Source organism: Lepidochelys olivacea, assembly GCF_965140295.1.
Source record: "Lepidochelys olivacea isolate rLepOli2 genome assembly, chromosome: 2".
In the NCBI taxonomy this organism is placed as follows: domain Eukaryota; kingdom Metazoa; phylum Chordata; order Testudines; family Cheloniidae; genus Lepidochelys; species Lepidochelys olivacea.
Genome location: NC_140412.1, coordinates 248,717,410 through 248,743,819, shown reverse-complemented (window position 1 = coordinate 248,743,819; position 26,410 = coordinate 248,717,410). Strand labels below are relative to the sequence as shown.

At 39.8% G+C, this 26,410-nt stretch overlaps 1 protein-coding gene across 6 annotated transcripts in view; it reads right to left on the bottom strand.

Annotated features, from left to right (window-relative positions):
• Positions 1–26,410, bottom strand: part of DIP2C (disco interacting protein 2 homolog C) — a 485,782-nt gene that overhangs the window by 95,749 nt on the left and 363,623 nt on the right. For all 6 annotated transcript variants that reach the window (XM_084620447.1, XM_084620449.1, XM_084620450.1 and 3 more), the window contains 9 exons: positions 16,468–16,591; positions 16,013–16,122; positions 13,766–13,868; positions 13,390–13,454; positions 9,795–9,888; positions 9,521–9,640; positions 8,632–8,746; positions 4,533–4,672; positions 1,138–1,274 (listed from right to left, as the gene is read on the bottom strand). In XM_084620447.1, coding sequence (XP_084476573.1) covers positions 1,138–1,274; positions 4,533–4,672; positions 8,632–8,746; positions 9,521–9,640; positions 9,795–9,888; positions 13,390–13,454; positions 13,766–13,868; positions 16,013–16,122; positions 16,468–16,591 — 1,008 coding nt within the window. The remainder of the gene's footprint in view (positions 1–1,137; positions 1,275–4,532; positions 4,673–8,631; positions 8,747–9,520; positions 9,641–9,794; positions 9,889–13,389; positions 13,455–13,765; positions 13,869–16,012; positions 16,123–16,467; positions 16,592–26,410) is intronic.

Genomic DNA, 26,410 nt, shown 5'->3' with positions numbered 1-26,410 from the left:
GAACTGTGTACTGATGAGGAATGTTGAAACTGTCATTATGCAGGAAAAAAATTAACTCTGTTTAGACTTCACAAATGATAAGATTAGAAAAAGCATTTGGTTAAAGGAACAAATACATTTACACTAATTTCCTCTCCCTCCTCCACCCCACACACTGATTAAGGAAAGAAAGAAACAAAAATTTAAATAAGGAATATCTCCGTTCAGTTTTTCTCTGCACTTCAGTGACTTGTTTAGCCTTTTCATATAACTTCAATTAAGGTTCAACAAGAACAGAACTAGACAGCTGCTACAAAGTTATCAAATTAGCAATCATTGAAATGCAAAGTTCAGAAAAACAGGCAGAATTAAGAAATTCAAAGAATTACACGTCAGTTGTTTTAAAAACAAAAGCCATATTCAATTCATTACGAAAAGGCAATCTTGTAAAATCATGTTTCTGGCTTTTTCAGATCTCTCCTCAAAAACCATATTTCTGCTAGGATGCCTACAATAGATCAGTCATCTAATGTTGGCTAGATTGTGGGATTAGTGAAGACAGCTTTTAAAATCTAAATTCTTAGCAGTTTTAAAGTGTTTGGAACCATCAAGTTGGGCATATAGATACCCTAAACAACTGCATGTCCTCCTTCCCACTTTCCTGCTATAGTTTGTTACACACACTAGCACAGGGATTCTCAAACTGGGGGTCAGGACCCCTCCAGGGGTCGCAAGGTTATTACATGGGGGGTTGCGAGCTGTCAGCCTCCACCCCAAATCCCGTTTTGCCTCCAGCATTTATAATGGTGTTAAATATATTTAAAAGTGTTTTTAATTTGTAAGGGGGGGGGTCCACACAGAGGCTTGCTATGTGAAAGGGGTCACCAGTACAAAAGTTTGAGAACCACTGTACTAGTACCTTGTTTCAAACAGAGAACAACCTCTCAGGGTGGGGCCCATGCCTTTCTAAAGGTTTGAACAGAACTTAATGAAATGGGGCCCAAAACAGATTTTATTGCTTGTGATTATTACCTAGTATTACAGATTGTATTGCTAGTAATTAGTAATAGCATTATTAGTATTACCACACCCTCCAAACAGTCTTCTCAACTTTGAAGAGTTAAGAGGATTTTGTTGTGCACCTTCATTCTGACTCACCTCGAAAGTGTTCTTGGTCATGCCTGAGAGTCCATAATATGATGTACCTGTTGCAATAGCACATACACAAAGTTCGCCTATTTCGTCTGTTCTACAGAGCTGAGGAATTCCATCTGGCCTCACTGCACACATTATAGCTAAAGAGAAAGCAGAAGACTTTCAAAAATATTATAGAAACAACAGAAGAAAGTCAGTGGTGGGGGAAGGCTGTGGGCTATAAACTTCAATGAATGAAGTATATGCAGACACTAATGCTAGACATACAAAACTGCTCATCCATTCAGACATTTTAACAACATTAAAGAGAATTTAATATTTAGACAAACAGTGGCAAGAACTTTATATAAAGACAGTCAGAAAAACAAAAACTTATTTTGGCCTGACTGACTCCTTGATTTTGCAACCAGGATAATATATTTACTGTGGTCAGTACAAAATACAATGTTTTGCTTTAGCTCCTGGATGATAATTATGCTATATCCAGTTGCCAGCAACAGACGTCAAGGTGACAAGGCCAGCTCTCAGCAAGTAGCGAGTAACAGCCATGCAAGAGATCCAGTTATTTTGCCCATCAGACTAGCACAAGTAGTGTCTTGCTTTGTCAAGAATTACCAGAGTTTAGTCTCCCATCAATTTTGTATTGGAGTTTTGCAGGAGCTAAGAGGAGGGGACCAACAAGTGAAAAAAAACATTTACAGTGAGCAAAGGGAAGACGGGAAAGAGAGAAGAAGAGAGCGCACATTGCGGGAGAGAGGAGAAGGAAAAATTGCAACGGTGAGAAAGAGTGTGCTTGCTGGAAGACACTCCGGTGCATTCCATCACTGCACCAAAGGTACTGCTGGAGTTCTGCCACTTCCAGTCTTGGGCATAAAAGTAAGGACAGGTATGCCTCTTAGCAGCAATCTCTGTAGTAGGAGTCTGCCATAAGCATAAGCCTTTGCGACTGGAAAGGGGCTAAGGTGACAGAGAGAAGGGAAACAGACCAGAATGCCTTTATAAGTGCAAATGTAAAGTCTTGGATGCTTCTCCACTCACAGTGAGGATAATAAGAGAATCTGTATTATACCTTGTTTTGAATTAGATCAGAGTATATAATCAGACATAAACCGATATATCTACAAAATATTGTTATACTATGGCTGTCAGAAAAAAACCTTAACTTGCTTCAATTTTAAGATGTCCAACTGAAACTGAAAATTCATTTGGTGTATAATGTATAAGAAGTAGGGCTGTTGATTAATTGCAGTTAACTCAAACAATTAACTTAAAAAAATTAACAGTGATTAAAAAAATTAATCCTGATTAATCGCACTGTTAAACAATAGAATACCAATTGAAATGTATTAAATATTTTTGGATGTTTTATTTTTGGATTGTTTTAAAAACAAAACAATGTGAAACTTTTGAGCCCACAAGTCCATTCAGTCCTACTTCTTGCTCAGCCAATCGCTAAGACAAACAAGTTTGTTTACATTTACGGGTGATATTGCTGCCTGCTTCTTATTTACAATGTCACCTAAAAGTGAGAACAGGCATTTGCATCTCACTGTTGTAGTCAGCGTTGCGAAGTATTTACGTGCCAGATATGCTAAACATTCCTATGCCTCTTCATGCTTCAGCCACCATTCTGGAGGACATGCTTCCATGCTGATGATATTCGTTAAAAAAATAATGCATTAATTAAATTTGTGACTGAACTCCTTGGGGGAGAACGGTATGTCTCCTGCTCTATTTTACCTGAATTTTGCTATATATTTCCTGTTATAGCAGTCTCGGAAGATGACTCAGCACGTTTGATTTATGAACACTGTCACTGCAGATCTGACAAAACGCAAAACCCAATGTGAGATTTCTAAAAATAGCTACAGCACTCGACCCAAGATTTAAGAATCTGAAGTGCCTTCCAAAATCTGAGATGGACGAGGTGTGGAGCATGCTTTCAGAAGTCTTAAAAGAGCAACATTTTGATGCAGAAACTACAGAACCCAAACCACCAAAAAAGAAAATCAACCTTCTGCTGATGGCATCTGACTCAGATGATGAAAATGAACATGGGTCGGTCCACTCTGCTTTGGATCGTTATCAAGCAGAACCCGTCATCACCATGGACGCACATCCTCTAGAATGGTAGTTGAAGCATGAAGAGACATATGAATCTTTAGTGCATCTGGCACGTAAATATCTTGTGACGCCAGTTACAACAGTGCCATGTGAATGCCTGTTCTCACTTTGAGGTGACGTTGTAAACAAGAGGCAGGCAGCATTATCTCCTGCAAATGTAACCAAACTTGTTTGTCTGAGTGATCGGCTGAACAAGAAGTAGAACTGAACGGACTTGTAGTCTCAAAAGTTTTACATTATTTGTTTTTGAGTGCAGTTATGTAACAAAAAAAAATTGTAATTTCAACTTTTATGATAAAGAAATTGCACTACAGTACTCGTATCAGGTGAATTGAAATATACGATTTGTTTTTTACAGTGCAAATATTTGTAATAAAAATAAATATAAAGTAAGCACTGTACACTCTGTATTCTGTGCTGTAATTGAAATCAATATATTTGAAAATGTAGAAAACATCCAAAAATATTTTAAAAAATGGTACTGAATTATTGTTTAACAGGGCGATTAATCACACGATTAATTTTTTAATCGCTTGACAGCCCCAGTTAGAAGTTCTGTTAAGAAACACAACAATATTGGTCTTTTCCAATCATTACACCAAACGCAAAATCAATTTAGATATAAAAACGTGATGTCATGTTTAAAAACTCTGGCTTACTGCTTTAGTCTGAATTTTTTAACTACCATCTGCTTAGGATACATCCCCCTCTTTTTATAATATAATCGTGTCTGAATAAAGGGGCTTGCAGAAATATTCAGGAAGTCTGCAGCAAGCAGTTTAATTTATATTTACAACAGGTTAGGAAAATAACCTAAAATACCTTGGTCTGGTCTGGGTCACTCTTTTTTCTATGCATGGACTCATGTTCATACTTGTGTTCTAGCCTCTGAATACAGGATTCCAAATTAATTTTGTTTGGGCATTTTAGGGGTAATGAATTAGTGGTGAGCATGCCTTCATGAGGACAATGGAGTAGAATCAGGTGTTGCCAGACCACTTGAAATGAAAGCAATCTGTGGCTAATAAGTGGAGGCTGAGCATGCGACCACAGTAAATACTGGGGAGAAAATGTATATTGGAAATCCTAAGAAAAAAAAGAGTTCTGTTTGATCATATTGTTAGATTGTATACTTTAAAGTATATACATCCTAATTTTCATTGTTTCTTTAATAGGAAAGTATTTCTATTTATAGCATTATATAGTATAATTAATGAAAAAGGCTCATGTTTGTATATATTACATATTTCAGAGAAAGCTGTGCCAATCCCTACCTCCTGGCATCACCAAGCCCACATCTTGCACAGTTAGGACAGAAAGCTTTTCTTCAGAATCCACTCTAATTACTCCGTAGGTGAGGCCATGCATGGACAAAACTCCCCTGCCTGGAGGCTGATTGCTGTCATCTGTTGGCCTGCAACAAGAGTCGATAACTTGAATAGGCAGTGTGTTTTACCAGGCAAACCATTATGTTTTCCCCATTTGTAACAGACTATCATAAAAAATATTCCAGTATTTCTTAATTAGCATTTCTTAGATTTAATCTTGATTTATTCTGTACATTATCTTCATCTGCCCTACTACATCTGACATAATTCTTCTCCCAAGTCACTGATAATTAGAGATACCAGCTTTCACTGTCAGTGTCCACCCAGAAGTATGTTTCTATAGAGTGCTAAGAATAACTCTAATCTCACCTACAGTAACTTTTTTTAGTCTTCAAAGAGCTTTACAAACATTAATTCACTCAGTTCCTAGTGAGAGGCATTAGCCCCATTTTACAAATAGGGAAATGGAGAAGTTAATGCCCAAATGTTCACAACTGACTAGTGATTTTGGGATGCCGAACTAGAGACAAATGCTTCTGGAAATCAGATCTCTAGTGATTTGGGGTGCCTCAATTCTTGGTAGCCCAAACCGAGACACCTTAGTTTATTTAGAATTTAGGTTTAAGTGACGTGATCAGGATTATATAGTGTGTTAGTGTCAGAAAGTCAGGATTAGAACTGAAGTATCCCAGTTCTGTACTTAGACCATGGATGTGACTTTTTTGCCATATGGTTAGGCATCAGCCTTCTGAACCGAAGATATTACATTTTTTAATAAATTCAATGCCAAGTTTCAGTACACGCAGCAATAATTTTATCATCACAGTTTTAACATGCATAACTTGATTATTCTAATGCATTACTGTCTAGCTTATTTCTCTTTAACTACCAGGTGTAGTCACTGTAATTTTCACCATTACATTACAAAAAGTTCAAGACATTGTGAATGGCAATTCCTTTGTGACGTCTAGGTTTGGTCAAATTCACTCTTAACATACTGTATTATTCTACAACTCAGGCATAGCTGTCTTGTCAGTTCGTTTCAGTACAAATGTGCACATTGTATTAGTGAATACAATTATACATATATGGTATATAGCTTGAACAAACTAATGTTGACTTGTGTAAGTTATTGAGTTAAGTCAGGTGAAACTGGAAAGAGACCCACACTACATTGTACTTTAAAAATGTAAAATGGAGTCTAACAATGGTGATTTGGTTAGGGATATTGCTTGCATGTAATGCAAACAGACTAAACTATTTTCAGGATCAATGGAAGAGCCTATATGCATCTTGTTTTTTTGCAGTTGTGCTATGTAATCCATCATAACAAATGCTTGTGTTATCAGATAATGTTCTTCTTCTATGTCATGTCTCCTCTGCTATGCTTGAAATACTTAGATAGGCCTTAGCTAATCATGTTCATATAAGATTCCTAGTGACTGATATAACAAATTTTAATTAATAGATATTATGAGACATTTCTGAAATGACAATGTCAGCAAAGAAGGCTATGGGCAGGCTCAAATATGCAGTAGAGCATAACAAATGGAGGCTAGTAAATAGGCAGCCATGATGAATAACATTTCCATCATTTAAAAGGAATTCTCAACCACATTACTGATCAACTTTGTCTCACTCCCAATCCCCAAGCGCACATTACGTTATTCGTACGATCTTAAACATGAAAATAAAATGCCTGTTTTCACTGATTTCCTTCTCCAATTCGCTCACACAGTTCCTCATACTGCTACTTGTAATAGAGTAGAAGCCAACATGAGACTTTTGGCATACATCTCCCTTGTTTTATTAAGCAAATCCAGGATCTGGTGGATCAAGAATGGGAGCAGATCCAAGACACACAGTCCCCTTCAGGAATACGTCTTGTCAGCCCTATGCAGTCCAAACCAGGGCATCTCTAACTGAGTATCTCTGCTAAGCAATTATGGGGGAAAAAATCACCCGAGGAGAAAAGGGGATTCAAGTAGCCTGTTTCCAAGACATTTAGAACTTTTTAGGTTAAAGCTAACAACATCTGCATACCGGCTATTTCTAAGAAAAAAACATGAAGATCTTCAAGGTTCATTACAGGAAGGATAAATTTTGAGATTAAGAAATAGAGGCAATGAGATAGGGGTTTTATTTCCATCAAGTTCCTAGATTAAGTGAATGTGCATAAGTCACTTAACATATCTGTACCTCAGGTTCCCTGTGTATAAAAGGGGGACAGAACAAATCTACCTCAAGATGTAAATGAATGAAGCCTTAACATTCAGTATTTGTGAAGTATTTTGAGATTCTTGGATTTAAAAGATTGTGTGTGCAAAAGTACAGAGTTCCCTCCCTTTTAGAAACATGTACAATAGATCAGAACACGTGGCTTATGACCTGCATTTATTGACTTCAGTGGAAGTCTTTTTGTAGTTAAAGTTAAGCACTCAAGTGTCAGTAGTGTCAGGCCAGATGCAATCTGCTGGAGGCAGCTCATCAAGTGGCATTACAAAATCATCTTGACCACCGTTTTGCACATGAAATTACTTTTTTGCAGCCTTCAGCTATGACATTATGCCTTGAGTTTCTGGTTAAAGCAGCAATTAATCTAGTACTAATTGCCTTTTTCTAAATTATACAGGCATTTTACAAGAGGAATTGCTTTTTCTTATTCTTCTTGGAAGGAACATCTATAATTATCGATCACAGCTTAGAAAAGTATATTGAAGAAGTTGCAGTGTTAACAGGAAACCCTGTGTACAGCAAATCTGTAGTCAGTCATTTTAATTCATGCTTCAGATGCTAATCTGTGGAATTTGTGTGATAATGTCTTTACTGTAAAGAATGACTGTTTGAATAGAATGTGAAAGATACTAAAGTTTCAGAGTTCAGGAAGTATTACCTTGCTATTTACGGATTTTACACAAGCATTTATAAATTCAATAACATTCACTGTAACAAGATGATTGCTACATAATTGCAGAACAAGGTTCTAAAAATAAAAAATACTTTGCATTTATTATCTATTTTATTTGTTCATAAAATCTCTTCGGTAACCTATCCAAGGTACATAATATGAAAATGGACCCTTAACAGTTCAAAATGGATTTTAGCATAGAATTCTAAAGCTAGAAAGGACAGACCTCCTATTATGCATTAAGGTTCAAACATTTGATAGAATGCCTCCATTCAGCAGCATCAGATTTGAGGGAGGCACTGTCTGGGCCAGCAGGGAAAAGAAAACCCTTTAGCCTCCATAAGGTATGCCTTCCCTTACAACAAGGGTTATACAACAAGGTTATACACTGAAAAACAGCTTTAGAAATCTGGATGTTAGAAGGGCATTTGAACTGACCATTTAGGATGACACACCCACTCTCCAGAGTTCCCACTTTTGGACAAAGTCATGACATTGTGGCACATACATTGGAATGTGCTACAATTATGTCTTTACCCATCATATCACAATGTGTCACAAACCTGGGATAGGTGGCCACTACCTACCCACAATTATGAGTAAATATAAAGGTCTGGCAGTTTTGTTGGAATTTATACACTCCATTTCCAGGCACAGGCACAACAGAGCGGGTAGCATATTTCCAGGGGATTACAGACCTTCTCTAATCATTAAGAAAAAAGCCATTCAGCCAAATACCACCAGAAGCCTGCTGTAATTCTCCAGAAAGACACTGGTTGTTGAGTTCTAAAGCATGATTTTCTCACTCTTACAATTCAATTAAAATTCCCTCTTTTTAATTCATTCACTGCTTTATTATGGGATTTTACAAGGGTTTCCACAACAGATTTTGCATGTTAGCCTGCTTGATTTTAAACTAAAATTATATTATAAACTTGATCATATTGTTCTTTCCCTCCAAAACTAGTTAGGGTGCCACACATTCTGCATGTCCTATTTGGTACAAAGATGAATACAAAAAGAATAATGTGAATGCTAACTATACAGACGTAATCTTTCTTGAAAATAATTTTCATTTTTTTTAGTTTGAATGTGTTGTTCTATAGACTGTCTTTTTTAATTTGTGTAACACAATACCTTCGAATAGCCACAGTGAGAGCTTCTGGTGAACTGGCACAAGGACAAATGACCTCCTGTCTTAGGCCTTTACTTTGGAAGACATTGAGAAATGCATCACAGGAAGAAATAGACCCTGGAGTAAAAAAATCAGAGAAGAAAAATAATCTGACTTCTGAGACAATGCCATTCACATACAAAACATTTTGATGCATGTACATAGGTTTTCAGGACAAAAGGATCTAGATGACATCTGGAAAACATCATATCTGGTAGAGCTCAACTATATATGGTATATTAAAGATTAGCTTTCAGGCATAAATAGTTTTATTGCTTGTGGGTAGAAGAGCCACTACAGATGGATCTAAGATGTGAAGTACACATACAATATGTTTAACAAAAGGCACATTAAGGAAAGATTTACTCTAGGAACTCAAAGCAAGTTACAATAGATGAGCAGAAGATCTATATCACTGTATCTTAAAAATTACATGGAGAAAGTTCTGATTAATACTAAGTGATCCAGATGCAGTTGTCTAGAATAGTGCATATATCCCCCCCCTCCCGCCAATTCTCTGTTACTCAGAAGCAAACCTTCTGCTTCTTTCTACTGCTTAAAGATAATTTATTACAGTCTTTATATATGGCTGTCATGTTAAACAAAACTGGATTTACTGCGACTTACGTTATGCGGAATATCAAGTTTGCTTCAGGATTAGCTAAGGAAAAATATATTTTAAAAAAAATCCAAAATTAATTACTGTTTCCACAAATGTTGTGTAGTTTGCAGTAGATAAACCTTATACTTTTGTTAAACATGTTTTGCTAATGTGACTGAAGACTGAAACTTAAAACATAAGACAGGAAATAAGTATCATATTCTTTGTTTTATTATACAAGCATGACTTACAAGGATTTGCGCCATCGGCCACTATTAGCATACGCAATGAGGAAAGGTTGATATCTCTTTGATCTCGATGTGCCACTAACGCCCAGTGCATGTCCCTGGATTTTACACAAGCGACTTTTGCTAAAATGAAAATGAAAAATTACTAATGTGCTGAGTAGAAATTATTTTAAGACGTGGGAATGAGTAAATTACAGCTAAATAGCCTCAATAGCAACAACTTGCTTTTCTGAGTTTGACTTTTCAAAAAAAACCTTTATGCACTTCCACTCCTTACCTTTGTACTGGCAGACTTTCTGTATCCATGATAGCGGATTCACTTTCATTAAGGAATACGGGATACTTATAACGTGCATCATGTTCATGACGCTCTGAAATCAAAATAAAGTAAACAAGGGATTTGTCCCCAAAGAGCATAAAATTAGTAATGGAACAAGCTTATATCATGTCAGCTTGTGAATCAAGTTGATAAGTACATAATTAGGAATTCTGGTTTAAACCAATAACAGATGCTAAAAAAAAATCAATAAAAAAATCAATGATGAAAATTGTAATGTTACTTTAAAAAAGGATGTTCACTTGTTTCCACTCTCTTTCACTTTGTTTACACAACAGCAACATGGAAAGTGGCACAAGAGCATGCTTTAACTCCCAAAGGTTGAGTGATTCATGACTGCATCTTTGCTTTCAGAAATGAATTTAAGGCCCAATTCTGCTAACCCTTGTTTCACAGGAATGACCCTTACTCAAAGAGATATGCAACAATTTAAACACCTAGAAAAACCTGTCTGTACCTGGAGTGAAAAGCTACCATAGCAGAAAAAAAGTTCATTTAGTTGTGCATAAAAGTAGGAAGGGGAATCAATGATAATACATGAAATAAGCAAAATCATGCTTACTCTAAAACAAAATAAATTCAGGGCCTTTTGGCCCTCTTATGGCTAGACCAATACCAGAATACCCTTGGTGAGGTTCTAAAAAGTTGTAAAGTATATAAATAAGAAATTCAGTGAAGCCAATGGCAGCAAGTTGATCTCTGATGGTTTTAAATGTTTGTTTTCTTTAGTTATTTGGCACACAATATCGCTACATTAAAAGTAGGGGTTAAATATGGTACATATTTTGGGAAAACCAGGTCTAGGATCCCAAGATCTGAGCATATGTAAATCTCCCAATGGGATTACTCATGTAAGTGTTTGCATGACTGGATCCAAAGATGATATTTCCCCTTTCAGTCTTGTGCAACTGTTAACACAGGAAAAGCCTTCATAGATAAGTCAGGCAACAAGGTAAGGCCATATGAAGAGCAAAAAAAGGCTGTGAGAAAATTTTGGTGGGTGCTTACTTTCAGGCTGTGTAATAAAAAAGTTAACAATATTAGATTAACTACTTGTGGACATAAAACCTGGAATCCCATTCTGTCTCAAAAAGAAAAGGAGTATTTGTGGCACCTTAGAGACTAACCAATTTATTTGAGCATAAGCTTTCGTGAGCTACAGCTCACTTCATCGGACGCGTCTCACTGTAGCTCACGAAAGCTTATGCTCAAATAAATTGGTTAGTCTCTAAGGTGCCACAAGTACTCCTTTTCTTTTTGCGAATACAGACTAACACGGCTGTTACTCTGAATTCTGTCTCAAAGCATAGCTATAATTGCCCTTTGACATTCATGGAAACAGAGCAACAGGTGGCAGGAAAGGTAAGCTGGGTTCCCCTGGAATCATAAAACATAAGTTCTTTCAGTTTGAAATGTTCAGATATGGTCTTTTCAAAGATAGCCACTCTCTCTGCTACGATCAGTTGAACAGGATTTCCCCAAGCTTCAGCTGCAACATCGTTTTCAAGTGACTGTTGGAGGCTGTCTTTAATAATTAAAAAAAAACGTTGGCCTCCACACCAGTGAACTTTCATGTTCTTGCTCTGAAAGATATTCAAGAGGCAAACAGAGAGCTTGTCCAACCTAGTGCAGCAGAATTGTCTCAGGATCAGTAATACAAGAACACAAGTTTGGCCACTCTGGATCAGACCAATGGTTCATCTAGCCCAGTATCCTTTCTTCCCACAGTGGCCAATGCCAGGTGCTTCAGAGGGAATGAACAAAACAGGGCTATTATTGAGCAATCCATCCCTTGTCGTCCATTCCCAGCTTCTGGCAGTCAGAGGGTCAGGACACCCAGAGCATGGGGTTGCCAACTGTCTAATCGCACAAACCCAAACACCCTTGCCCCACTCCTTCCCCTGAGGCAACGCCCCTTCTCACTCCATCCCCCTCTCCCATCACTCGCTTTACCCCACCCTCACTCACTTTCCCTGGCAGGGGGTTGGGGTCTGGGAGGGGGCTCTGGGCAGAGCCTGGGACAGAGGGTTGGGGTGTAGGAGGGGATGCGGGCTCTGGGAGGGAGTTTGGGTGTGGGAGGGGACTCAGGCCTGGGGCAGGAGGTTAGGGTACGGGACAGGGGAGGGGCTGGGAGTTGTGGTGTTTGTGTGTGGCGGGGGGCGTTGGGTGTTGGCTCCAGCCAAGCAGTGCTTACCTCAGGCGACTCCCAGAAGTGACAGGCATGTCCCTGCAGCTCCTAGGCTCAGGGCAGCCAGGCAGCTCTGCACACTGCCCCTGCCTGCCCACAGCTCCCATTGGCCACAGCTCCTGGCCAATGGGAGCTGAAGAGCTGGTGCTCACAGTGGGGGCAGCATGCGGAGCCTCCAATTGCCCCTGAGACTTCATAACATCCCGTGGCAACTGGTTCCACAGGTTGACTGTGCATTGTGTGAAGTAGTACTTCTTTTTGTTTACTGTAAGCCTGCTGCCTATTAATTTCATTGTGTGACCCCTGGTTCTTGAGTGATGGGAAGGGGTTTAAAAAAAACTTCCTTATTCACTTTCTCCACACCAGTCATGATTTTATAGACCTCTATCATATCCTCCCATTCATTGTCTCTTTTCCAAGATGAACAGTCCTAGTCTTTTTAATCTGAGCTCAAATGGAAGTTGTTCCATACCGCAGTCATTTTTGTTACCCTTCTCCACACTTTTTCCAATTCTAATATATATTTTTGAAATGTGGGTGACCAGAATACATGCAGAATTCATGGTGTGGGTGTATCACAGATTTATATAGTGCCATCATGATATTTTCTGTCTTATTATCTATCTCTTTCCTAATAGTTCCTAACATTATGAGTGGGTGTTTTCAGAGAACTAACCACAATGACTCCATGATTTCTTTCTTGAGTGGTAACAGCTAATTTAGACCCCATCATTTTGTATATGTACTTGGGATTTCCAATGTGCATTACTCTGCATTTATCAACAGTTAATTTCATCTACCATTTTGTTGCCCAGTTTTGTGAGATCCCTTTGTATCTCTTCTCAGTCTGCTTTGGCTTAACTATTTTAAGTAATTTTGTATCGTCTGCAAACTTTGCCACCTCACTGTTTACCCCTTTTTCCAGATCATCTATGAATATGTTGAATAGCACTGGTCCCAGCACAGATCCCTGGGGGACACCGCAAGAGGAGGTAGTTTTGAATGATGAGGAACTTTGTCAGTGGTAATATAACAACTCTAGCTGATGAGGATCTTACTGAAGCAACAGAGGCCTGTTGTTCTTGATTCAATGCCTTCGAAGACTGTAGGCCTCAGAACCATACAGCAATGAATACAGCATCCCCTCCTGCACCCCAACCCTCTGTGCTTGCTAGATAAAGGTGTAGCTAACTAGCCAAGAATCATCAGCTCTAAACTGTAATTGTCTGGTTTTATGACAAACAAGATTGAGTTAGAAGAAATCTTATGACATCCCAACATCTGTTGATAAAAGCTTATTAGACAAGCTCTTTTTCAAATATTCACATAAAGGAAAAAGTTACTTACTGTAAGAATCCCATGCCATAAGCCAACATCCTTCTTGAAATCTAGTACATTCACAATTGTTTCAGCTATCAAATAAAAACAAAATATGGCTTATTTTTCTGAGCACGGCATAAACTCAAAGCAAAACCTCTTACAGGAAGGAAATACAGTAAATTTTGGTATAACATGACTGATGACTTCAAGCATAACTTTCCGAGTAACTCTCCATAGTAGGATTAGTCTTGGCAAGGCATCTTCTCTTTGTTACATCTCAAAGACATGCAAAAATGCAATGAATCCATAATTTCTATTTTTAATCTAGAAATATTGAATACAGCCCTATATAAAATAAGACCCCAGTCAGGCAGGGATGAAACAAGAGGAATGTGTTTAATACCTTCTGTATATCCACATGCTTGTGTAAGAGCTTGACAGTGGGTCAGCAGTGCAATTCTTGTCACCGTCACCCCAAGCACGCTTCCATCTTTACACGTCTTGTACTACAAAAGATTTGTTATTGAAGATTGAATATAGTGTATGCAACAGTAGCACTGCTCTTATTGTTTGGCAGTTAGAGTCAGAGCATTTAACATGGAGAAACAAAGGCCAGTTGATGAACTTCGTTACTATAGTTTAGCTTTCACAGGTAGGGAGAGCTCTAATGAAGGCGAAACAGTTTTTATAAAGCCCCATTTCTTTTCCTGGAGAAGGTGTCTTTTTAGGCAGAAACTTGTCATGTTTGGTATCAGGAACTCTTCAGCTGTTTGCATTCAGGGAGGGTGGGAGAATTACATTTGATATTAATTCTAAACTTGCTTTTGAGTCACACTAGCAACACCAGCAGCAGAAGTCTGAGTAACCTAAGTAAGACATCACTGAGTAATATGTTGGCTAGATTTAAAAATGTGAGAGTTACTTCTCACTGGTTATCTGTTAAATTATTCGGGCAGCCCTCCCAAACAAGACCGGCAAAGGGGTGGCTGCTGCAACCATGTGTGTGAGGGTATTGATACTAACAGAAATACATGAACTGTATTAAATCTAAGAAGAAAAAATAATGAGAGAATCACAGTGCTGAGTTTGGAGCCCTCACAATTTTTGGTACTTTCTGCAGTAGGCTGCAAATTCTAAGTCATCATTTAAACAAAATCAGTATCTTCTTCCATGATGAAGATAGCCAGCAACATTCAATACATATGCATAGCTGCCATGTTCACCCACTCCTTTAGAAAACTAACATTATCAAACAGCAGCATATAGATGGGAAATCCCAATCACTTTGAACTGAGGAGGGCATTAGCTTGACTTGTGATTATTTAAATGCTAACATTATTTAATTCATTTGCTCCTTTCAAAAGAGGAAAAAAGAAGGAGAAAAACCTACACCCAAAAAAGTTAAATGCAGCTAGCTATGCTAATTTTCCCTTCCTGAAGCGGACCTTTCGGGAGAGAATTTAACCACACACACTGACTGAGGCAAGATTTTTAGGCAAGAGAGGCAAGATTTTTAAGAAAGGATGATGAACAAGCAGCTTCTCTTCCTTAGGCGGATAGTCAAGTCCACAAATACTAGGGAGAAAACTTTTTTCGGTGATGCTAGTTGGTGATCCCTCGTCTGAACAGATCAGTGAGAAGCCTGTATGGTGAGTAAGAGCTATGGCAAAACAGGAAAAGTTCTATAGAATATTGTGGCAGCAAGTTAAATTGAGTAGGAGGAGCCATGTGGGCAAATTAAAAAAAAGGGGGGGGGAGGTTGCCTGGTGATAGGAAAAGAACTTCAGATGACGCTAAGGGGGAAAAAGAAGATAACTGTTTCTAAGGCACTGAGGAGATGGTCCACCATACACTTTGCTAGTCATTTCCACATCTCAACAGATGCAGCTGGAGAAAGTCTGGACTTCTCTTCAGCACAGACAGGGCCTAGTTTTAAGGACAGGATAGGACAGAACTCCCTTGAATACATGGGCCATTCAGAATACATATCGCCTTGTGGGAGTCAATATACATAAGATCTCAGTGAGAGCAAGTTAACATGGTTTATGCCATTTAATAAGTTGTGGACTTCCAGCTCCCACCCCTTCAAAGTCTTTGGTGTCATCAGTTCATTGTGTGTTAGGAGAAGTGACATTAAGAATTATATTGCATTCCCTTATTTTTTATAGCTTTGTGACTTTCTTGATAAACAAAACTGACTGTAAAAAAATGAACTTATCTTTAATCAAAGTTGTAACAAAAGCAAACAAACAAAAAAATCAAAGTCTAGAAGTGCAAAAGTTTGGGTGTCCTCACTGCTGCAGCTTACTTATTTGTGAAGCATCCATCACTGTAATATCTGAAATCCCAATACAGCAAAGCAGTTAAGCACATGCATGCTCTAAGCTGACTACTTAGAGCACTGCTGAATCAGGGCCTCAAGTGCTGTAGAAACCTTTAAGTAAAAAAGACTCCAAACTGTGCAAATTTAACATTGCATTAACTTTCATATAATATTCAGTTCCTATTTATACTGAAATTACTTATCAGCCAGTAAACAGGAGGCTCACTGTTTATAGAAGCAGTGACAACATAGTTATGTTTATCTTAATGTTATTCAGAAGTGTCATATGCAATGGATCATAGGGAAAATTTATCTTTATAAACTCACCTCTATGTAAGCTGTGTCATTGTTTGCATCCTTGATATGTGGGAACCAGTCACGAGGAGGTTTAGAAAGATGTTTAGATTCTGTGACAAACCATAGCAGCTTTGGCCATCCTGAGAAACAGACAAAGAGCTTTTGCTGAGTTTCTGCTGGATAAATAGTACAAGAGAATGAAATGCTTCTGCACACAAGTTTATTTCAAATGTGTTCTATGCTTGTATGTTGTGGTTGGCTGAATATTGCTTATTCTACTCATGTGAGTATCCACACTGGAATAGACCAAGCAGGATTATTAATTATCATACTTTCTGTACATAGACATTAGGACATACTATGTTGAGGCTAGTTTCTAAACCTCAAAAGTACTAATGGTGTATATGTGACACGTTCATAAGTGCTATTTAGTAACACATGTGGAATCTTTGTACAAGAAGTAGGTTTAATGAGGATGAGTTTACCTTTGAACTGTGGTATCTCCCCTGTAGGGCTTTTAGGCAGTCCTTTATGGCATGCATCACTAGTCAAGGCCACAGTAACACCACAGCTTCCAAGTAAGAAACCGATTTGTTGGCTTCCTGCATCCTAATTGATCACAAAAATAAGAAAAGCAACAAGTGAAATTTACTAGAACTGACTGCATGCAACATGCTTTTTTTGTAGTTTGTTTTACAAGGTACGCAATGTCTTAGGAAAAAAATAGTCTTCCCTCTATCCAACTTAATTAATTAACAAAATATAATTGCCTAACTTGTAAACTGAAAAAGGAGTTCTATAATTTGGATATATTCATCCTCACAATCATATATATCCATTCAAAGGACTAAAGCCATCATATGGCTTCATCTTTTACATCTCTACACAAGATGCCTCGTCTATGAAATAAGAAATGGTTAACTTACTGTAAATGTGGCTCTTCGAAGAATGATGTAGAGGTGTATTCCACTTAGGTGTGTGTGAACCCAGTGACTGGAGCCAAGACTTTGCTTAGCAGTACCCATAGAGGGGCAGAGCTTGCGCCTTGTGACTGTGGCCCCTGCCCTGGCTATATAAGGCAACACCGTCCTGACCCCCCTTGGTTCCTTGACACCGAAAGCCTATGAGAGGAGATTCTGATGCAGAGGGGACAGAGGGTGGGTCATGGAATACACATCTGCATCACATCTCAAAGAACCATAGTTACAGTAAGTAACTGTTTGTCGTCTTTGAATAAATGCAGATGTGTATTCCACATAGGTGACTCACAAACAGAACCCCGTCTGGGAGGACTCAGAGTCTATAGAAATATAGATTGCTGGGCTGCCCTACTGAGGCCTGTGTTCGCTTTGGAAGATGCAGTAATAGCAGAATGGTCCATAAGTGTATGGCTGACCTGTAAATGTCTAATATGGAAATGTCACTGAGTAACGCTATCAATGTCACTTGTGCTCTCAGCGAATGAGCTCATATCTGCTGAGGAGGTGTAGTCAAAGTGATTTCATATGCAGTCTTAAGACAGGATCTAGAGTCTGTGCAGAGACCGCTTGTTCCTTCATGAAGTCTGCAGTATTACCTTGTCCTTGGAGAACTGTGTGTAGAGGAGGCCCTGCCATCTGCGCGTGCAGCTCACACACCCTCCTTGCAGAGGTAATGGCTAAAACTGCCAAAATTGTGTGTAGGTCCCACAAGGGGGCTGGTTCTTGGACCAGAGAATGTAAGCAGTGGAGTCCTTTCAGAAATCTTGCCACCATGGCATTGGAAAAAACTGATTTTACCTGACTAGGAGGATGGAACGCCAATATTGCTGCCAGATGTCTGAAGATGTAACAGGTACTCCAAGATGTCCTGGACAGAAGTCCATGTCATCTGGGTCATGTGGGACAAGGGCCACACTGAAAACCTCTTTCACTTCGGTAAGTAGGCTGGCCTAGTGGAGGACTTCCTACTGTTGAATAGGGCTTATTGGACAGCTGCTGAACGGTGCTCTTCCTCTTCATTCAGCCATGCAACAGCTATAAGGCTGTGCAAGAAGCTGAGCACAGGGTGAAGGGTTTGGCCATGGTTCTGAACGAGCAAGATGGGGTGGAGAGGAAGTGGTACGTGTAAACAGACAGTGCAAGAAGATCCGAGAACCAGCACAGTCTCAGCCACCCTGGAGCAACGAGGATGACCTTGGCCTGATCCACTTGAGTTTGAGGATGACCTGGGGAATGATCGTAACAGGAGGAAAGGCATACACAAGTGCTGACTGCCAGCTGCAGTGGAAAGCGTCACAAGAGGGAGCCTGAGAGCAGTACAGGCGACACTTTCTGTTTTCTCGTGTGGCAAACAGGTCAATTGTGGGAAAGCCCAATGTTGCGAAGACGACCTGCAGGACACTCATCTTTAGAGATCACTCATAGCTAAGGGAGAAAATCCTACTGAGATAGTCTGTGAGACCATTCTGCACACACAGCAAGTGGACTGCTGCCAGAGTGACATCCTCTTCGATACAGAATTGTCACAGGTTGATCGCCTCCAGGCAGAGTAACCTGGAGTACGCACGCCCTTGTTAGTTCACACAGTACATTGCGGTGGTATTATTGGTAAGTATGTGAACCACTGAAAGTCTGATATGGTCCCAGAAAGCTCGGCATGCATTGTGGATGGCTTGAAGTTCCAGCATGCTGATATGGAGAGAGGCTCCCTGTTCCGACCACACACCCTGCACCCTCAGCGGGTCCAGATGCACCCCCACCAACCCAGAAGGGAAGCATTGGTAACCATTGACTTGATTGGAGAGGGCTGAGTGAAAGGGAATCCCTGGCACACGTTGCATGGGGACTCTCACCAGAGCAAGGAGTCTAGGACTAGTGAAGGAAGGCAAACCAATCTGTCCAGAGAATGTAGGACAGGGCAGGGCAGGCCAGTGGACCATCCTGAGCCACATCTGGAGGGGGTAATGGCACAGTCTCACAAACTGAGCCACCTGCACACAAGCAGACCTGTCCCAATAGGCTTGGATGCACCCAGACTGTCATGGAGGGCTGAGACTGCAGACTGAGGCAGAGCTGTTTAATTGCCTGGAAGCGATCAGTCATCAGGAATGCTCTCAACCCTGTGGAATCTAATAGGGCCCCAATGAACTTGATTTTTTGAGTGGAAGCCAAGATAGACTTTCCGGTGTTTTAAATGAGTCCTAGACGGTCAAGTAAATGCAGTGTGGTGTTGACATGTGCAAGAAACTCTCTGGAGCCTCCCTCAGCATCCAGTCATCGAGGTATGAGAAGACGTGGATTCCCTCCCTCCTGAGATATGCCATCAACATAGCCATGCTTTTGGTGAAAACTTGAGAGGTGGAATGGGGCCAAATGGGCGAACCATGTACTGAAAATGGTATTCTCCCACAACAAAATGAAGAAACTTCATGTGGCTCAGTAGAATCACCACATGAAAATAGGTATCCAGAGCAGAAAACTAGTCATCCTGAGACAGGAGGGGAGGATAGCCCATAAAGTGACTATGCGGAACCTCGTGTATTTGATACATGTGTTGAGGCCATGAAGGTCAAATATGGGTCTCATCCCATCCTGGGGGTTTGGTACCAGGAAGTACTGGGAATAGAAATCGTGGCCCCCAGAGTCCCAGTGAGACTCCTTCTACTGTTCCCAACACCAGCAGAGAGCTGACCTGCTCAATGAGCTGTGTCTCATGAGAGGGGTCCCTGAAGAGGGATTGGGAGAGGGGATGGGGAGCGTGCATGGAAAGGAACTGGACTGCTTAGCCTGATTTGACAGTGTCTAGGACCCAGCTGTTGAAGATAATTGAGCCTCAAGCATTCTAAAAACAGGCCAGCCTGTCCCCAGAGGGATGGGAGAGGGAGAGGGAAGGGCAGAGCAACAACTGGAACAGTGCTCTGGACCAAGGAGTCAAAATGAGCACTTAGGAGGCAGTCGGGGAGGATGCGCTGACTGGCTGAGCCCTGAGCCCAACGGCTTCCTATTGTGAGATCTATCCCTCTTTCTGGGGTAGTCATGCTGCTTTGGGGAGGTGGTGGGAGGGACAGAATTACACAAAAGAGTGCTGCGGGGAATACTGCTGCTGCTGAGCTCCATAGTGGCATCTCTGCATGGACAGCATGGACACTTCCAAGGACCTTAAGGTAATCCTGGAATCCTTAAAGGAGAGTGAAGTGTCAGTCTTCCAAGAACAAGGTCCAGCCATCAAAGGGAAAGTCCTCAATGGGTGGCTGGAAATCTGATGCAATCCTGCAGCTTTGTAGCCCTCTTCATAGTAACTGCACAGGCCATTACCCTGGCTGAAGTGTCCATAGCATTGAGGATGGACCATAGCGCATTTTGGCCACTAAGCAGCCTTCTGCAACAAACACCCAAAACTCCTCATGCGAGGCCTCAGGAAACTAGTCCACAAACTTGGACATGGCTGATTAGTTGAGGAAATTATACTTGGACAGCAAAGCTTGTCGATTCAAGGTCCTCATTTGTAAAGATGATGAGGTATAGATCTGTCAGCCCAGAAGGTCCAACCACTGGGACTCTGTCTTTTGGGGTGGACTTGAATCTGTGCTGTTGGGCCCTTTTGCTCACCAGTGAATTTGGTGCCGGATGGAAACAGAATCTCTCAAATCCTTTCATTAGAACAAAATAGCACTTCTTCGTTCATTTAGCCCAGGGGTCAGCAACCTTTGGCACGTGGCCCATCAGGGTAATCCGCTGGTGGGCCACGAGGCATTTTGTTTACATTGACCGTCCACAGGCACAGTCCCCAGCAGCTCCCTTTATTCACTAGTTGTGATCATTTTATTTATACTCATTTGACATAATAAAATTACATGAAAAATTAGAATTGGACCTAAGCTGCAAAATTCAGAACTGATCTTCTCTTCTGTCTAAACTTTTGCTTTGAATTCACTACTATATTAATAGCATCAGGTCTTTGTGTACTTTTTCCCCCTCCCCTCCCTCCCATATTAAGAATATCACTTAATTATAACTAGTGAATAAAGGGAAAAGCAAATAAAGAACAGATACAACCCACTATTTCTCATTTGTCTGCATTAGCTTGATTCTGTACCTCCAGAGAATGATCTTTTTATACAACATGATTATCTGAACTAGCATATGCTGACATTTGAGTAAATATTGTGGGACAATAAACTGATCCATAATAAACAGAATTACATAACTCATTCATTTCAGACATCCAGACGTTGTCACATTCATTTTTGTTCACTGCAGTTATCAGAAATTTAGTTTAAGCTTGGCAAAATTAAAAACATTCTTTTGCAAGAAAATTCTTCAACATTGAGCTCTCTCATTTATTTCTGCTTCTATGAAAATCCAGACAAGGGAAGTGCCCCTTTTAAAAATACAGAGAGATGGCAATAAGAGAATCACGTAGTATCAATTTCTGGGAGAAGTGCTGCTCATTTCACACAGCTCTGTCAGTAACTGCAGCAGCAGAGCTGGTCAAATGGTAAATTTGCTTGGAAAAAGAAGAGAAAAGAAAAAACAAAGCACTTTTGAGGCAGCTGAAACTATTTGTGAACTTGGCCAAATTGAAAAAAAAGTGGGTGAGGGAGGGAAAAGTTAGTTTTGACATTTTCAAAACAAACCAGTTTGGCATTTTGTTTGTTGAAACAAATAGTTTCATTTCATGTCAAAATGACAGTCAAAATGTTTTGTTCGATGCAAATTAAATTTTTTTGATTTTTCATTTTGGTGAGAAATACTGAAAAAAATTCAGTTTCTGTTTGAAACATTGATTTTTGTTTGTTTGTTTGTTTAATAATTTGAGTCTTTGCTTTTGGTGACTGAACTGGAAAAAAAAAATCAACTATTCACTCAGTTCTACTCAGGAGGTGCCAAACAGAGTTTTGTAGAGCTGACAAATTAATTGCATGGATATCCTTGCTGAATCTTGTACAAACATCCCGGAGACCAGTCAGTCATTCTAAGACAGAGGTTACTGTCCTACTGAGCATAAAAGAGAGGCCACTAATTTCCTTCCTTCAGTATCTCCCAATGAATTTGAATAGTGGTCCACAGCTTCATAAAAAACCCCAGCACTAGCAGAGCACAAATCCTCCAATTCATCATAAAGATTGGTTACTGATTTACACAAGTTTATGGATTACAAATCATCGCTTTAGAGACATTCTTGCACTGAAATGTGAAAATCAAAACACTGAGATGAGTCAACATAATCTTATCCATCATTCTATCTACTTGTCATAAAACCCCTTCCACTTATAGTGGTTTACAAGTAACCACTATAATTTTAGTTGAACTAGTGAATGGGGACAAAACCCAGGCAGACTGCTGGAAGATATAGTATTTAATTTTGATTTTTTTTAAAGTGTACCTATATTGCTCTAGGTGTATGAACCAGTTAAAAAAAAGAAAAGAAAAGCTACTGAACTGTGCCTCATTACGACTACCATTCAGAAATTAAACAGCAAGAACGTTCCTTTTGCTCACCTCTCCTCAAAAGCTTGAGCAAAGAGACAAGATTTGTTACATGCCCTGAGAGCCAGCAGAATGGCTTTGATGGGCTAGACAAAGGAATGGAGTGAGTGCCTGAGTAGGGGACCTTTCACTGAAGACACTATGCCAGCAACACCTCTCATTTAAGGCCTCAACTCCAAAAAACACATGCTTAACCAATTTGCTCAATAGGGGTTGTTTGGTAAATTGGGGCCTAAACACTAAGGCACTTCAAATGATCTCAACTACTATAGTACTGAACAAGGAAATTCTCAAGTAGCTAGGTCCCAAGCCTTTTAGGATTTTACAGACCAAAATTAAAACATTGAATTTCACCCAGAAACCAACTAGAACCCAGTACAGATCATAAAGTGCAGATCATATGGCACCACCATAAATGACCCCTGTGAACACACACCACAAGGAAGTAATCTGCCAAATTCTGCTCATAACAAATATAATGCACTGGAAAGCTACAGGAAGAGACTACATTTATTTTAATAGTATTGGGTTCTCTAGACAACATGAAAGGGTATTGAGAAGAGAAACCATGAAGATTTTCTGTCTGATGGTAACATCGAAATTCCTTAACAAATCAAATTGCTCTACTGCCCTGCAAAAGGGTTATGGAAACAAACACTACTTTTGCCAGATGTGACTTGAGTTTTCTCCAGCTATTTACTTAGTTTATGTTAACCTGCTTCATCGGCAGACCAGTGAGCACACACAGTATATTATGTTGAATCTGAGCGGCTGGAAGAAGCCTCAGGATTCCAATGGAGACCAGTTACAAACTGAATGGATACAGTCTGGATTGCAGAGACAGGGAGGGCTTGCTAGCTAATAACACTAGTTTAAACAGAGAAACCTCCACCAGTGACAATTTAGAATGGCAGTAAATACGGGTGTGAGGTAAAGAGAATGGCTTAGGTATCCAAGTATCGGGTCTGAAGTGCTTTGGAGTCACTGCTTTCATTCTTTGAATACACAGCTCAGCCTTTTACCCTGTTGAGGTACATAAAATTAGGTTTTTGCAGATGAGTGTGTGACTGTACTTTTGTGGTCCTAGAGTATCAATCTTTTGGATGAAACAAACCATAAGCCCTGTCTCCTCCGGGAAACTATTAAAGATTCACTAAGGCCTTTCATAAGGAGGCTTTCACCAGCGTCTGTAGATAAATGGTCCTCCTCTTGCTGCTTCACTATATTTATAAATTCACACACAGAGGAAGATTATAGATATATAAATAATGTAAAGTATAATTATATAATTGTATATACATATATATTTTATGCCTGCACTGTACATTTTATATATTATTTGTATATATAATATACACACATACAGTACATAAAGTACACAACTATGTACTTTCATGTCAGTCCTCTGGATGAGAGATCCCACAGGTCCTGTTAGGTTCCGGGAAATGGGTGGGAGCAAGCCCGCCCATGACTAAAAGCCCCTCCCCCCAGCCACTGAGCCAGGGACTCAAATAAATATGGGGGACAACAAAAGAAAAAAAACAGGGACAGGTGTGCAGGTCAAAGGATAAAAATTGGGAACCTGAAGGGGACACCAAGCAGAGAATCCCAGACAGCGCCCACTGCTCCTCAAAGCTGTCAAGGGAGCCAACAGATGCGGGCCAGAGGAACTCTGCCCAGCGACATGAACAGAGAGAGTAAGGGAAATAGGCCCCACAGTCACAGAGCACCCCCTTGACCAACATCCTCTCCCTGGTGTTACAGTTGGGCACTTTGGCCATCACTAGGAGGAAATTGACAAGGAGGTCTCATGACTTCGTGGTGCCACGGATGTGGCTGCATCTTGGTACGGTAAATATGTAGTTTGTGAAGTGCCTTGGGATTAACATTTATATATAAAAATAAACTTCACACTGCTTGTGAAAGCGTTTGTGTATTCATCCAACAAGGAAGGAAGGAAAAAGCAGTCTGCCCAAAATGAAGGGTTGGGCTTTCTGATATAAGAGAAACCCATCAACCAGCAGAGGTAAGATTTATTTAAAATAAATCAATACTCTGGGGTGTTGTATTTAAGTAATAGTAACAGCATATAATTTCCAAACTAAACAGATTTTGGCTTCTAGTGCATTGCTTGCTCAAACCCTACATATACTTATCCCAATGAACAATGGCAGATACAGAACATCAGCCAGCGGGTACACTGAGAGTTCATTCTTTCTAGTTCTAACTAGTAGCAAAAGGGAATAAAAAAAAAATCATCAACTTTTGAGAACAATCTCAAAGACCTTAAGAACTGAAAAGGGAGCAGAAACTATTTCCCACACCAGTTTTGAAAGTAAGAAATAACCTGCCGCATTGGTAATGTGTCAGGAATCTACCTGTATTTGCAAACATGTCAAATTTGTAAATCCTGAACAGCTATAAAAGACTAACTGAAAATGGGACAACCATTATTTTTGGAAGTTTACTTTGCTATGGATCATGGGAAGAAACGTGAAATCTGAGCTGTAGGAGGGGAAATAGCATAGTCTGCCATTTCTTACATTTAAAAACCAAAAAAGCAAGACAAAGTTGGGGCATAAGGGACCTGGGCTCAGTGAAGAGCTGCAGAAGAGTGCTCTATATCAGATGCAGATGTGGGGCTTGGAGAGATGAAGGAAGCTGCAGAATTAGTTAGTGTTGGGCTGGGGACACAGAATTAATTAGCATTTATGTTTCTTTGCGAAGAAGCTGGAAGCTTCTGTGTCATCAGGCAACACAATGAAAATGTATATATTTCTATGCAAATGTAAAGTCTACTGGGTTTTTGTCTCAAGATGTTGGCCGGTATGTAGATTGCCTACAGATGTTTTCTGCTACTTGACACATTTATCAATGTAACTGGTACTAACTGCAGGTGAGAGGAAACGTGACTCATTTCAGCCTGAAGACATTATTCAGACTTTTTCAGGAACTAGAAAACTGTAGGGGAGGGCTTACTTGTGAGGTTTATAAATCCACCTCCAGATTGAAGGGGTGGATTGAGACCATTTCACTGCCTCTAAAAGTACACCGCTTCTGTGATTACCCTTGATAGGCCAGTCTTCTCTGGAGCTCATAAAAAGTGATCCTGAAGAACAGCTTTTGCTTCTGGAATGTGTGCTGTGTCACATATATTATTCCGGAAGAAAGTTCAGGCCTCTTCTGCAAGTTCATTTAGCATTAAACTTTCCCAAGTTATAATTATGGGAAAGTGTTATTAACTGAGAAAAAACAAACAGATTCCCATATGCGTCAGCTACTCATGCAACTACGTGCACCTGGGTACATAAGGTTTATTGCCCAGGGTGAGAGGGTCATGGAAGCTTTATATAAGAGCTTTTTGTTCCTATATTCACAGCATGTCATTAAGGCTAGCCATGAATGTGTAGAGAGGGCAAATTTCACAGAATGAAATTAAAGCAGTTCTCTCACTCCCCGCTCTCTTTACATATGGGTATCAGAAAGTGGAGAGGACCAATTTTATGTCTTCCTTTAAAGGAAGACACGCCCCCACCCCAATCATGTTAATTGACAGATCAGAAAAAAAAAGTTGAAAATACAAAGATATTAAATTACATACACTGCTTTCAGGAGGTGAGGTGCAAGGCAACCAGTACTTTTAAAGTCAGAAATCCTTGATCAAGTAACAGTGCAGTTTTCTACTTCTTGTGAACAAAACCAACCAACCCCAGACAAGTTCAGCGATAGGAAATATTCTATCTACACATAACGAAGTGGTATATACCTATTTACCAATGCTTGAAAAATTACAAATAAGGGCATTTGGCAATAGAGACACTTTTCTGAAGAACAGAATGGATAACACATGAGTAAGGCTATGATTTAGTCACAAGTATTTTTAGTAAAAGTCACGGGCAATAATCAAAAAGTCACGGCCAGTGACCTGACTGTGACTTTTACTAAAAATACCCCTAAC